The sequence below is a fragment of the Pelmatolapia mariae genome, linkage group LG5, assembly GCF_036321145.2.
Source record: "Pelmatolapia mariae isolate MD_Pm_ZW linkage group LG5, Pm_UMD_F_2, whole genome shotgun sequence".
Taxonomy (NCBI): Eukaryota; Metazoa; Chordata; class Actinopteri; order Cichliformes; family Cichlidae; genus Pelmatolapia; species Pelmatolapia mariae.
The window spans coordinates 22,853,679-22,867,338 of NC_086231.1; the positions used below are offsets into that span (position 1 = coordinate 22,853,679).

Sequence of the window (13,660 nt, forward strand, 5' to 3'; positions counted from 1 at the left end):
GCGAACAAACCCAAACACAGAGCCTCAGTTAGTTAGAAACGGATCATTTACAGAAGATAAATAAAGATAAGTAGGGCGAGGGGAGCTTTTTCACTTTTAAAAAGATTTGATCTGAGCGAGCACTGATGCAAGAGCAGTTAAAGAAAAATGTGAATTTTAGCAGCGTTCTGCAGAAATGAGAAGCACAGTTATTAAAAGATAGAGGTTGGATGGCTTGACATGCTATCAGTCACTGTTTCTCAACTCCACAGGCTACACATTCTTTTGACGTTTGACCAAAAGTTGCATCACACATTGAGGTACAATGCACTCACCACACAGTTACACAGTTATACAAATGAGGAAAAAATTTGCTTTATCTCGTAAAATAACGAGGCCACCTTTTGTAACTGTCGCGGAGCCCATTTTCAGACTCTCAGATTACACTTGGCTGGGTGACTTGGAAAAAAACAAACGTTTATAGGAGCTCGACTTGAAGTGCAGTCGGGCGCGTCGCCGAGCTGAAACTTTTCTGACGCGATTTGAGATGTCCCCACCGAGCACCTTGAGCCTATTTATCTTCAGTAATTATTTAGATACCAGCGCATCAAACCCTGTCGAGCCCGCAGTGCTCGCTAATGATGATGGATGAGCAGTCAGGATGACAAACACCACAGCAGGGCCTGTTTCAACTCGCCGCGGAGCTTTGCCAGATGCCACACTGAAAGACAAATGTCCGCAAATGTTCATTAATCATCGTTATTTAACTGCATAAAATGTATTTTTAGTTTCTTTTTCTTTCTTTTTTTTTTTTTAAGTTATACAGGCTGCTCGAACTAGCATCAGCCAAATCGTCTGGTGAAAACAGTGTGAAAGAACTAGAAGAGTGCTCACTTCAGCATCACTAACTGATTGATTCATTAATTGAGAGAAAATGATTGACAGTTTCTTTGACTGATTAATGTTTTGATTCACAGAGAAAATGATCGCATGTATCTCATAAAGTGTCATATTTATGCTCACTTGCTTATTATTTAATAAATTGTAGGTATTGCTGTTTTTTGCATTGGCTGATAGTTTCTTGGTTTTTTCTGCAAGATTTTACATTTTGTATCATCTCAGTTGCAAAAATAGGTTCAGGAACTTGAGTTTGGTTTTTATTTTACTATTTTCCAAAGCCATGGCTCATTTCAACATCTCAGGATCTATTGTGAGTCTGACATGATTTTGATATTTTTTTTCCTACTTTCCTATAAACTGGTGCATGCCATATCTTTAGACCTGATTAGAAAGAGAACAAGTGAATGCTTTTTCTTTTTCAGCATTGCTTTGGGTGAACATGTTCTGTTGGACATTATGGCGCTAAATTCCTGAGGGCATTTTGGCCTCTCTGTCTTCTCTCTGGTGTGTGTGTGTGTGTGTGTGTGTGTGCGTGTGTGCGTGTGTGTGTGTGTGTGTGTGTGTGTGTAAGGGGGGGGTCATCTTTTCCTGCGTTTTTTTGCGAGGCAGTTCAGCACCTCTTTGCCTTCCTTTGTTTCAACGTCAGGAGGCATTAAATGGAGCGGGGACATGCCTGAGTCTGTCTGCTCTCTCTGTCACTGCCTCTTGTGCGGTGTGACATTTGTTTTTTTTTTTCCTCCTTTTTTGAAGATCTCCTTTTTCATCCAGTAGTTGTGTGTTCTTCCCAGCAGTAAAGTGTGTTTATTCTTTTGCCCATACATGGATCAGCTTACGGGCCTCGTGTTGTGTAACCAAGAGCTTTTAATGATTCAATTACAATTATAAAAGGCCCAATTAAGAGATTAGGTGGTGTGTAAGGGGCATGGGGACTTAAAAGCGAAGCGGGGTGAGAGAGGAGTGGCAGGATGAAGTTAGATGTTGGGATTAAACCCACTGCTGCCCTTTGTGTCCTGGTGTTTAGAGCCTTGAGGGGAAACGGTCTTCTCTTCATTCAGTAGTAATCCCCGTTTTTGCTTGGCATCTTCTCCTCTTTGAGATCAGGCTCTTCAAAGCTGCTATAACAACGGGCCATCGTATCATCACACAGAAGAAGCAAAGCTAACTATGATACAGTTGGAAGATGCTGTTATAGACTGACAAGATTTGTGCTTAAATCACGAGATAAAAACGGTTTTACTGTGTGTTGTCTTTATTGGAGTAGAAGGACTTAGATATTTATGTTGGCTGTACTCACAGCAGTGTCACTTGTTTCTCATACAGTTTGGTAGTGTGTGTGAAGTAGTCTTTTTCTCTGGAGCTCCGCGTTCTGTCTCCACTGTTGCTTTTAGCAGGAAACAGGGCAGCTGATGTGTAAACACAAGTTCAGCATATGCGTGTATATGTATATCCGCTCGAAGAAAACGGATTCTTTTAATTGTGATGAACGTGTGCTGCAGTTTAATAATAACCTTACTACATCAGCTACATGTGTTGTGTTTATATGTAGCTGATTATTTTCTAATATTTGTCAGTTCTTACTTTAAGTCAGGGGTGTCAAACATATGGCCCAGGGGCCACAATCGGTCTGGCAAAAACTCTAATCCAGGCGGCTGGACAGCTTTGGAAAATATGAAGGAGGGTATAAATTTGGGGACTTTAAACTTTATTTTAAATTGTAGCTGTTTTTAGTATTTTGTTTTACAGCTAAAGAGCCATTTATGTTACACCAAAGTAGTCAAATTATAATATAAAGAGTTTAATGACAGAAAATTTTCTGTCCTGATTTTTACTGTTTACTATAGAAATTTCAGTTATAAAAAAATTAATCAACCAAAACTTCTTGTTTGATAAATATATAACAGTCTGGGCAGTGTTTTCTGTAATTTTACACATTTGTTAAATTGCAGAAAAAAACTGCAGTTAAAACTGCACTGTTTTCTCTTGGTTTAAAAGACATTTTAAGATACAATTTCAGATATTAAATATTTGGTTTAATGACAGAAAGTGTTACTCATCCGGCCCACTTAAGATCGGGCTTGTATGTGACCCATGATGTAAAATGAGTTTGACATTCCTGCTTTAAGCGATATTATTGTGTTTCAGATTTTTTTTTATATGACCACACATTTTTTTGTGTAGAATGGAGTGGCTACTAGTGGGTTAGGTTCAGATTACTTTCCCAGCTAGTAAAACAATATGCCAACTTTCCTTCTTTTTAACAGAGTTGCCTCTCACATCGCTTTCTCTGGTGAAATAAAATCAATGTATCCTGACAGATTATTTCATTGCTTTGACTCGTGTAAGTGCCCTAATAAGATTATATCTTCAGTCTGATTATTTTGAGTAATTAGGCAACAGCTTGCATGCAAATTTAGTGTAATTCCTTTTGATTTTGAAACCTCCAGACGTGGCAAATGTTAGGTGTGATTCATGTGGGGAAGGCTTATTATTTTTGCTGTAGTTTAATGAAAGCTTTGAATCCAGTTCTTCTGATTAGTGATTGTTCCAGCTCGAGGCCAACTTCTTGTGAGGTCCAGCGGAGTCATGCTAAAACTTGTCTCCAGTCGTGGCGTTCCAGCTTTCACCCCATTATCTCCGTGCCTAAATGATTCAGAATTATTAATGTCCTACAGTATTTCATTTCATTTACATTCTTTTACATTATTTACATTCACGCTACCAAGTGCAAATCACTTGTTTTACTGGTGGGTGTAACATTCAGAAGTAAATCAGGTTGAACGGTATCACCGCATCATTAGGTCTTTGTATAGCAGCATAACGTTTTCAGGACATTAAAACTTAGCAAATAAGATTAAGATAACACTAAGATCTTTTATTTTAACACAAGAATACAAAATCTTACCACATTGCCATTGGGTCATGCAGTTTTAACTACCACACATGCATGTGTGTGTGCGTGCTGAGATTAGCAAAGGAGAATGTGTTTGAGAAACTGTGCTGGTCTCAGTTTTGCATTTAAGGTGCCCAAACTGTGGAGTGAGATCCAAAAGCAGGGGAGGTGGGAAAATATAAAGCTTGGTTTATTGGGTGTTATTTAAAAAAAAAAAAAAAAAAAAGGAAGAAAGAAAGGGACAAAAGGGACAAACTTGAATTTAACAACCTGCCCCGTAAATGCACCCTCCCCACACACACACTCACACGCCGTGGCGACAAAGACAAACTCCTTGACCGTGAACACAACAACAACGACTGCTGTTTTCCAGGTTTTGTTCTGAAACCTTCCCTTGCGTTATTACTTTGTTGGCGTGAAGTGTGAGAAGTGCAGATTATCTTCTTTCGGGGCCATGTTTGTACTGAGGCTCTGGCACGCTTTACAACAGTGCAAGGGTTCGCGAGGATGGAGGGTTTGGTTTCTGTTTTTGTAAGCGAGTTTGTGCAAGTGTGTGTGTGTGTGTGTGTGCGTGCGTGCCTTTGTGCACTGTTGCCTCTGTGTTTGCTTGTGTTTGCCTCCTTTTTAGTGTTTGGTGCAGTTTTTATGGAGCCATCTCCTGGACAGTAGTCTGGTTTTCACAGCCCTTCCTTTAAAAAGGCACTGCCAGTGACAGGAAGGACTCCTCCTCCTGCCAGGGCAGGAAGGCAGGAGAGGACACAGGGGGGAAGAGGGTTATTAGTGAGGGCCTCGGGAAGAGGAGGAGGGGGGCAATGGTATTGAACTTAGAACAGCTGATGAAAGGGATTGTCACTGAGATCTCCCCCGTCTCCTCCCTGCTGTCGTGGTAATTACTTGCTCAGCATATTTGCGGTTGAACCCCCCTCCCCCAAATCTCCCCACCACCACCTCTGTTGCTGCTCTTAATACAGTTTAGTATGAAATACAGATTAAAAAAAAATTGTCATCAGTTTTGTGAATTTTTTATGGACTGCATTGCAACTGTTTAATAATAAAGGACATTTATCGCAGCGTTTCCTCCCTCGCTCCCTCCTCTCGCCATGTTTGCGAGTGTTGTTGCACTCCAAGTCACACGGAAAACCATCGCTCACTGTCCAACTGACCCCTGGACTTGTGCAGCAGCCCACACACGCACACACATTCGCGTGTACATGCACATTCCACAGCACGCTGCTGAACATTTTGTTTGGCGAGAAGTTATGTAAAAGCTACATTTGTTATCGAAATTAAAAATTTCAACGGCTGGAGGAGAAAAAAAATTTGTTTTGGTTAGGTTACGAATTCGAATCTCCTGTAAACTGAGTCACTGTTTCCCTGAATTCCGATATGGCTCACAAACAACAGTATAGGAATTATTAAAGTTTACACATGCTTTGCTTTACCTCCCATTTCAAGAAAGATGCGAGGTAAAGCACAAGCCCTCAGGACAAAGTGGGGTTCAATGAGATGTGTGATGGAGGCCGGCTGAGCCAGGCTGCAGGTCCTACAGGGCATGTACCACACACAAGGAACGGCTGCAGTGTCACTTTACTCTTTATGTGCGATTATTTTTATTTAAGCTGCTTCAGCATGTGGTTACTTTGTTTTCATTTACATGTAGCTGTTAATACAGAATGGTCAGGGCAGAAATAAAATAAATACATACATAGATACTTTATTGACCCCACAAAGGAAATTATTGTGTTACAGCAGGGCAAACAGCAAAATAGTACAGTCTACAATAATCTATCACTAGAAAATTGATTCCCTTAAAATTCAGCCAGTTTGCACATTTTTTTATGTTTTTCAAAAAATTCAGTGCACAGAGGAAAAGCAGGAAAACCACACACACACACACACAAATAAGTAAAAAGCAGTTACTATTGTTGCAGTTTGACTCACATCTGAAGGATTTTATCACTTCCTGCTGTAAAGTCTGCTCACTTAAACAGCTAAAACCCGGTTAAGCTTTTCTTTTTTCTTTTTTCCTCCCGTGTTTTTAAAGCCATGCTCGTCAGAAGATAGTTTGACAGTGTAGCTCTAGTAAACTTCTCAGGAGTGATATGTTGATTCCTGAGCTCTGACTCTCAGGCATCAGAGCTGATAAAGAAGAGCGGCTGCTGTTGTCTAAACAGAGATGTGCTGATCTGACAACAAACACTGAGGAAACAGGAAAGGAGGAAGATGGAAAAGACATGTGAAGGAGGAATATTGTAGTGTGACGCAGTCCGCAGAAGACAGGAGTCGAATTGTGTTGAAGCCTGGCTGTGAGTAGATGAAGTTTAGTTTGATGGCTTTCCGGTTCACGACGATAAGCTACAGTGTGAAATATGTCATATGACAGGTTATATTTATCGCTTTTGTTGAATGTGAATCTCTGTGTAGTAGTTGCGTTACAGCAGCTGATTAAGCTGATTCACACGAGGCGTGTCATGCTTTTTGAGTCCAGCAGCGGAGCGGAGTGCTGATTGATGTTGTGACATACTCGGGGGTGAGTTGCAGGTTAAGAGAGAGAGGGATTTTTTTTTCTTTTTCCCAAGCCGAAGCTCTGAGGCTGAGCTCAGTTCAGGGTGATGACAGCTGCCGACAGTTTTTGGCTCCTCTCCCTCTTTCTCCACGCCAGGTAAAACCCCCACTCCCCCTCCCTCTCTCGCCGCCTTCAGCCGAGCGTCTCTCGCCCTGTCTCCCTCCGTCATGTGTCTCTGAGTCACGTCCCTCCTCACCTGCTCTCACCACCTTCAGACACTGTCAGTCACTACCTCTCTCCTGGCGCCAGATGCAGCTTCTCCGTTTCAATGGGAGCTGTTTTTCCACTGGTTCTCTCAGGGCCACTTTTACATTGACAGTGTTACTATATAAACAGAAAACAGCGATCGGGTTGCAGCACCACTCATCCAGCGCCGACTCCTTCACTTCCACCTCTCACACCTTTGCTCTAATAAGCCAAAATAGTGTGCGTTCACACTATTACAAAAAACACCCAGAAACTCAAAGTCTGAATGATTTTCTTGCATCTGTTGCTTTAGAAGTAATTATCTGCAGCCTTTTCTTTTGAGAGGAAAGCAAATAGAAAGAGACTATTGTCTCTAGTCTGGTTTTCTGACCTGCGTGAATACATATGAAATCATTTTTTACAAATACAATAGCTGCTATTGTGTGTCTGTCACAATAACCCCGAATCCCAAGTTGCTCTTTTTCTAGATTTTCCATTTAGTTTTGCATCGGAAGAAGAGAAGCAGCAAATCCATGCAGATGAAAAAGCTGGAAGCTGCACGTTGATACGTTCTTAAAGTCACACAGAAGACAATGCAAAATGAATCCTCATGTTTATTCATTGTTACTGTATGCAGTAGTGCAAAGCACCCGTCTTTTTTTTAATTTCAAAATCCCTGTGTCTCCGAATACATTCATATTTGATATGTATATCCTTTATTTATCTGCCCATAAAAAGCAGGAACTAGGAACTTATTATTCATCACATATCAGAATCCAACCATTAACAACTATTGGCTGCTAATTTAAACATAATTTTTTAAAAACCTTGTTTAGTGAGTAAGACATACAAACAATCAGTAATTTATGAGAAACGTCCTGTTTTATTTCTGACTTACTGTTTTGCAGTGTAAACATAATACAATGTTTCATTCATTTTAGTTAATTTATGTATTACAGAACAAAGAAGTCAACAGCACAAAAAATCCCGCTTGTAAGCGTTCGAGTTTTTGGTACCTACCCCATTGTTTGTGGGTCTGCTGAACCCACAACATCACTGGGTTTTAAAGACAATACAACCATAACAGTTTCTTTAAAAAACACTTGCAGACTTTAGTAAGCCTATAATTTGTTACATTTTTTTGCTTTTTGTCTCTGCTGGTTTATGTTTCGTCGCTATTTATCATTGAATGGAAAAATTTAGAAAGAAGGAAAATGGTAGTTGAGTCTACTTGGGCACTCAGACAACAGGAGAGCAGAAAGGAAGTGGAAAAAGAACAAACTGCAAGTGTTTTATGAAATTTTAAGACATTTTCCAAACAAATATCAGGAGACTGCCGAGGCCTCAAGACCTGATTTCTACTCGTGCCAGTAGAATCGTCCTCAGTTCAATTCAGTTTTATTAATATAGCATCAAATCAAAACAAGAGTTCTTCCGGACAACTGATTCTTAACCCCATTACCTCTGTTTTTCCAAGTATCTCTCCTGCACTGTGACAGCTTTCTAAATATTCCTCTTGATAAGATCTCACTTCTCAGAACTAATGCTACAATGAACAATAATGAGTCACCCACTCTTACCTTAACGGCTGTTTTTCATAACTGTGAGCCCGTTTCACTTACCGCCCCAACAACATGTTATCATATCCCCTCGTCTGTAAATGGTCCATTCATTTTAACGACTCTAATTACTTATTTAGTCTCAGAGAGGGTGCCAGCCTACTTTAAACATGCAATTGTATGTCTTCTCATTAAGAAAACAAATCTTGACCTTCCTTATTCGTCAAACTTTAGATCAGTCTCTGCCTATACCTCTCTGTTAGTTTTGGAGAAAGTGGTTTTCCACGATATTGGTGAGGTTTTTCCTTTCTGGCTTTAAACTCCGTCACAGCAGAGAATCTGCTCTTGTAAGTTTTTGATAACCACTTGTGTATTTCGGATGGTTCTGGTAATACTGCTGTGCTCACCTGTACATCCAATACAATCGATCGCATTTCTTAAACTATGCAAAAAAACCTGATGTGATTCACTTCTCACGCCTCTTTAACATCGAGCTGATATTATATCCCAAAGAAAGTTTTTTCAATCATAACTTCTAACTAAAGTTAAACGATTTCTTTCAATCAACACCTGAGAGAAAATCATTCGTGCTGTTATTGCATCTATTGCATTTTATACTGTGTTTTCCTCTCGTTGAGTCCAAAATCTATGTGTAGTTTCACACACTAAGAGTTTAAAGCAGGTTGGGAACACACACAGAAAGTACACAGCAAACCTTTTTCTTTCATTCTTTCATTTACAATTCCCACAAGTCTATCAGCCGTGAGTGTAGTGAATACAAATGTGCATTGAGATGTGCAGAGTGTGCTCAAAGAAAATATGTTTTCACAATTTCTTCACATAAAAGAAGTCAAGATCACAGAGTACAAAGCTGAAAAAAAGTCATTGAATCTGATTTTTTCTTTTTTAAGAAAAGGGACTAACGAGTCACAGCAGTGTGTGAAGATGCAGTGTGTTAAAGAGACCTGCAAACCTGTATTTACTATAAACAAGTTAACAGTAATAACAGTAATAATGTTGAATGATGAGATGCTGGTAGTGTGCAGTGATTCTGGTTGGTGTGCTTTGTATTTCCACGTCAGATTCATTGTGTTACTGAAAGAGACTCTTACACACTCGTCTACTGACTGATGACACACTTCCATATAACAGTGGCAAAACCAATGCAGAACATCACACCACCGCTCCAAATTCACCAAAGTGATTAATGGGCTAGGCACGCTGAGTGGTCACTTTTTAAATAACACAGTGTCGAACACATTCGTGAGCTCCTCTAGTTAGCAATACTTTCTTCAGTCAAGGTCAAAGTTAAATAGTCAGGATTTCATTTAACCACTCGGCCACTGGGAAGTTTCTGTCCTGAAGCTCACCTCCTTTCCCCCTCCTCTTTCTTTCTCTTTTCATTTTTTCCTCTACTTTTATTAGATTATTCCTTTGTGCCTTTGCCCCTCTGTTTTTTGAAACCTTACCGCTCTTGTTAATGACAGAGCGGGGGTTCAGGTTGGGGTTGCAGTGTTTGGGGTTGGGGCAAGACATTTGGTTCAGTCCTGTGCTACCCATTGAAGGTGACAGGAGGGGCTGTGACTTTGGGTTTTTGACCCCAGATTCTTTATTTTTACTAGGAAGGGATCCTAGGATGGAGCTGTTGATGTGAATAGCTGCCCAAGGTGACTGGATCCCAATAAAGAGGCCGTCACCCTGGCTGGGGGCCTCCTTCCCATCCGAGACACAACGTTTATAGGCCTGCTTATGAGCCTGGGCTACTATTAAACCCTGTCCGGCCTGCACTGAGGAATTTAGGGCCAGGAAACAAGAGAGTGGGGGTGGGAATGGGCAGAGAGAGGTGAAGTTGGGGTGAGTGAAGGTGAAAGTTGAAAGGCACGTTCGAAAGGAATCTGCTTGTTTCGTAGTCGTCGCCTTTAAATGTGTACCAGGCATGTTGCGGTTTTTGCTCTCTGACTGCAGCGCGAGGAGGCGCGGCTGATTAAACGCGTCATTGTATCCATTTTGTATCATTTGTTTTGAGCGTTTTCACATGCGGCAGAGGAATGGCATTGCCTGGGGTCAGCATATGGTGTTATACAGTGTGCAGTTTTCTTTAGCGCGACAGTGAGAAGGAACATAAGGAGACAGCGGAGTCTCATAAACATCTCATCTCTGTTTGTTCACATGGGGCTAGGGGTATTGCGGGCTGGTCTTTTTGGACGACCTTTCAAATAAAAATGGGAGCTTACACACACTCGTACACACACACAAACACACAAAAAATTCAGATGCCAGTCAAAAATCCAACAGCGGTATCTCACCTCCCCCCACACTCACCAGTAAATGGAAAAGCCAATCAAATCTCAGCTGCCAATCAGATTTTTATCAGCAGGGCCATCTGGCCATCAGCTAATTGTGTCTCTTTTAAGTCCCTGTCAATCAGCAGTGCCACCCCTCCTCCCTTTTCTCTTAAAAATGTCTGCCTTTGAGCTTGCCTTCTGGCTCCGAGGGGTGGCCTGTGTGGGGTAGGGGGGGGTTGTTTGCTGACCACTCTTTCTGTTAATCACTTTGTATTAGCTTTCATCAAAGTTTCAAAGACTTTAAGAATAAGTATAAACAAGATGCTCTGAATTCATAAGAATACTCAACTGTTTCTCCATTCTGTGCTTTTTCCGCAGCCGTGGAGACCCAGAGCACCAGTTCGGAGGAGATGGTGCCAAGCTCTCCTTCGCCGCCTCCTCCTCCTCGCGTTTATAAGCCGTGCTTTGTGTGCCAGGACAAGTCATCTGGTTATCACTATGGAGTGAGCTCCTGTGAGGGCTGCAAGGTAAATGAAGTTGGAGATACACGAGGAGTTTACAGGACATGTGTAATGTGAACAGCTGAGGTCCCCTGAAAAGTAAGGCAGACAGATGTGCACAGAGATGTGCTTGCTGTCGCTGAGCTGCCCTCTAGTGTATCCATACGTAACTGCACATGATTAAAGCTACAAATGAACAGTGTGCTGCTGTTTGTGACGGGCAAATGGCTTCTTTTGGCTATAAGTAAGTATAACCTAAAAATGTCTTCAGAACTTGTTTGTTTCAAGTGAAACAAGATATCTGCTCCAGTGGTCTGATAACAATTGCTGCTGCACAGTGCTGTGCTCTTTGAGCCATTACTCTTGTGGTAGCTGTGGCTCAGGAGGTAGAGCAAGTCATCCACTAATTGGACAGTTGGTGGTTTGATCCCTGGCTGCTCCAGACTGCTTGCCTAAGTATTTTTGGGCAAGATACTGAATCCCAAGTTGTTCCCAATGTGTTAACCAGAGTGTGAAAGAACTTAGAGTCAGAACAAAAAAGTGCTTGTGGGAATGAAACATGTTGTATAAAGAGCTTTGAGCGCTCAAATAGAGTAGAAGACCAGTCCAGGTCCCATAGCACTATGACACATACAACTACATTTGGACAATTTATTTCTTTTACCCTTGGCTACCTCTCACGGTTCCACACCATGTAATCACTGCTTATTTTTTAACCAGCTAACGCAGGTTAAACACTTACCGTCACACTAACACATCCAGAATCACCTCAACTCAGTTCACCGACCTAGAGCCTTGTTGATGTGAGATGACTGATGCACCGCTCCACTGCCCACCTCCCCGTTGTATCAGCTAACTCATGTAGCCACCTACAGTATGAAGTTGGCTGGTTAATGCTTTAGGCTCTCCTGCTTTTTAATCCAAAGTACTTTTAACGCTGCTGGCTGCTGTGACACGGTGTTCATTTGAAGAGTGTAGTTCAACTGAAAAGCCAGATTTTCTTGCCTGTGTCGATGTCGTGGGATTTTCTAAATTCTGATGGGCTTTAGCAAAAAAGCAATCATGAAAAATACATGTGCCAGTTTTTCTTTCGGTGTCTACTTGGGATCAATATCTGCTGCACTAAGAAGGAAAGATCATAGTTCTGTTACATCAGAAGATTAAATTATTTAGACAGTCTTTGCACTGATCTACTAAATAGTACCAAATCCTGACTAACAATAGTAGCTTTTTTAAGTTTTTTATGTATTTATTGTGTGGCATCCATGTCCAAGACATTTTCCTGTGTCTGTTTTAGGGTTTTTTCAGGCGCAGCATTCAAAAGAACATGGTGTATACGTGCCACAGAGACAAGAACTGTCAGATCAACAAAGTTACCCGCAACCGCTGCCAGTACTGTCGGCTGCAGAAGTGCTTTGAGGTCGGCATGTCCAAAGAAGGTAAGCGTCTCAGATATTACGGGCTGTCGGTGTGTCGCTATCGAGGAAAAAGCAAAAGGAGTTGTGTCTTTTCCTCATCTCGTGCACGTGTTTCCCGGTAGCGGTGCGTAACGACAGGAACAAAAAGAAGAAGGACGTGAAGGAGGAAGTGGTGCTGCCCGAGAACTACGAGCTAAGTGGAGAACTGGAGGAGCTGGTCAACAAAGTCAGCAAAGCTCACCAAGAGACCTTCCCGTCTCTGTGCCAACTAGGAAAATACACCACAGTGAGTCTTTTTTTAGCACATAATTGCATCCACTTCTCGACACTCACGCTCCACTTAAGCTCACCGCTTTGCAGGAAGGACAAACACTATGTGGAGTTTGCACAGTCACACAGAAAGAAAAAAAAGTGTCCCTCTTTCTCTCTCCCAGAATTCAAGTGCTGACCACAGAGTGCAGCTGGACTTGGGCCTATGGGATAAGTTCAGTGAGCTCTCCACTAAGTGCATTATAAAGATTGTGGAGTTTGCCAAGCGGCTACCAGGCTTCACTACGCTCACCATCGCTGACCAGATCACCCTCCTCAAATCTGCATGTCTGGACATCCTGGTACTAGCGCCACGTTCCTATTACTCCTCCCCTTTAATCGACTACACCTCCACATCCCTAAGCTATTCTCTATTTGTCACGCTGCTTTGTGATTCTGAACAGCTCCCGTGAAAAAATTTCAACGTGAACTTCTGTCTAGAAATTTCTGGTTTATGCCTCATCATATTCTTCCCCTGCTTAGATGCTGAGGATATGCACTCGCTACACACCAGAGCAGGACACGATGACCTTCTCAGATGGCCTGACTCTAAACAGGACCCAGATGCATAATGCCGGCTTTGGCCCGCTCACAGACCTGGTGTTTGCCTTCGCCGGTCAGCTGCTGCCTTTGGAGATGGACGACACCGAGACAGGGCTGCTCAGCGCAATCTGTCTCATCTGCGGAGGTAAACTTGGGTCACTGTTCGGCGTCTGTTTGCATCGTGTCCGCTTGCAGTCGTGGAATTATTGATGGAAACGAAGAGACATCAGTTTATGGTCACAGTTTAGCAGTCAGTCGGTAGCATGAAGGCTGTAACAGTGTCTCACTTCTTGTAATTGTTTTGCTGTGTCCACTCTCTTCACTTCACTCCTAGACCGTATGGACTTGGAAGAGCCGGAGAAGGTGGACAAGCTGCAGGAACCGCTGCTAGAGGCCCTGAAGATCTACACCCGACGCAGACGCCCGAACAAGCCCCACATGTTTCCCCGAATGCTGATGAAAGTCACAGACCTCAGGGGAATCAGCACCAAGGGTTAGCTTGTTTTTTTCATAGCACAACCACAG

At 42.1% G+C, this 13,660-nt stretch overlaps 1 protein-coding gene across 2 annotated transcripts in view; it reads left to right on the forward strand.

Moving 5' to 3' along the window:
• The window catches only part of LOC134627845 (retinoic acid receptor gamma-A-like), a 36,386-nt gene that overhangs the window by 20,209 nt on the left and 2,517 nt on the right, over positions 1-13,660 (forward strand). For both annotated transcript variants that reach the window (XM_063474262.1, XM_063474263.1), the window contains 6 exons: positions 10,744-10,892; positions 12,163-12,304; positions 12,406-12,569; positions 12,718-12,894; positions 13,076-13,280; positions 13,470-13,628. In XM_063474262.1, the coding sequence (XP_063330332.1) occupies positions 10,744-10,892; positions 12,163-12,304; positions 12,406-12,569; positions 12,718-12,894; positions 13,076-13,280; positions 13,470-13,628 (996 nt within the window). The remainder of the gene's footprint in view (positions 1-10,743; positions 10,893-12,162; positions 12,305-12,405; positions 12,570-12,717; positions 12,895-13,075; positions 13,281-13,469; positions 13,629-13,660) is intronic.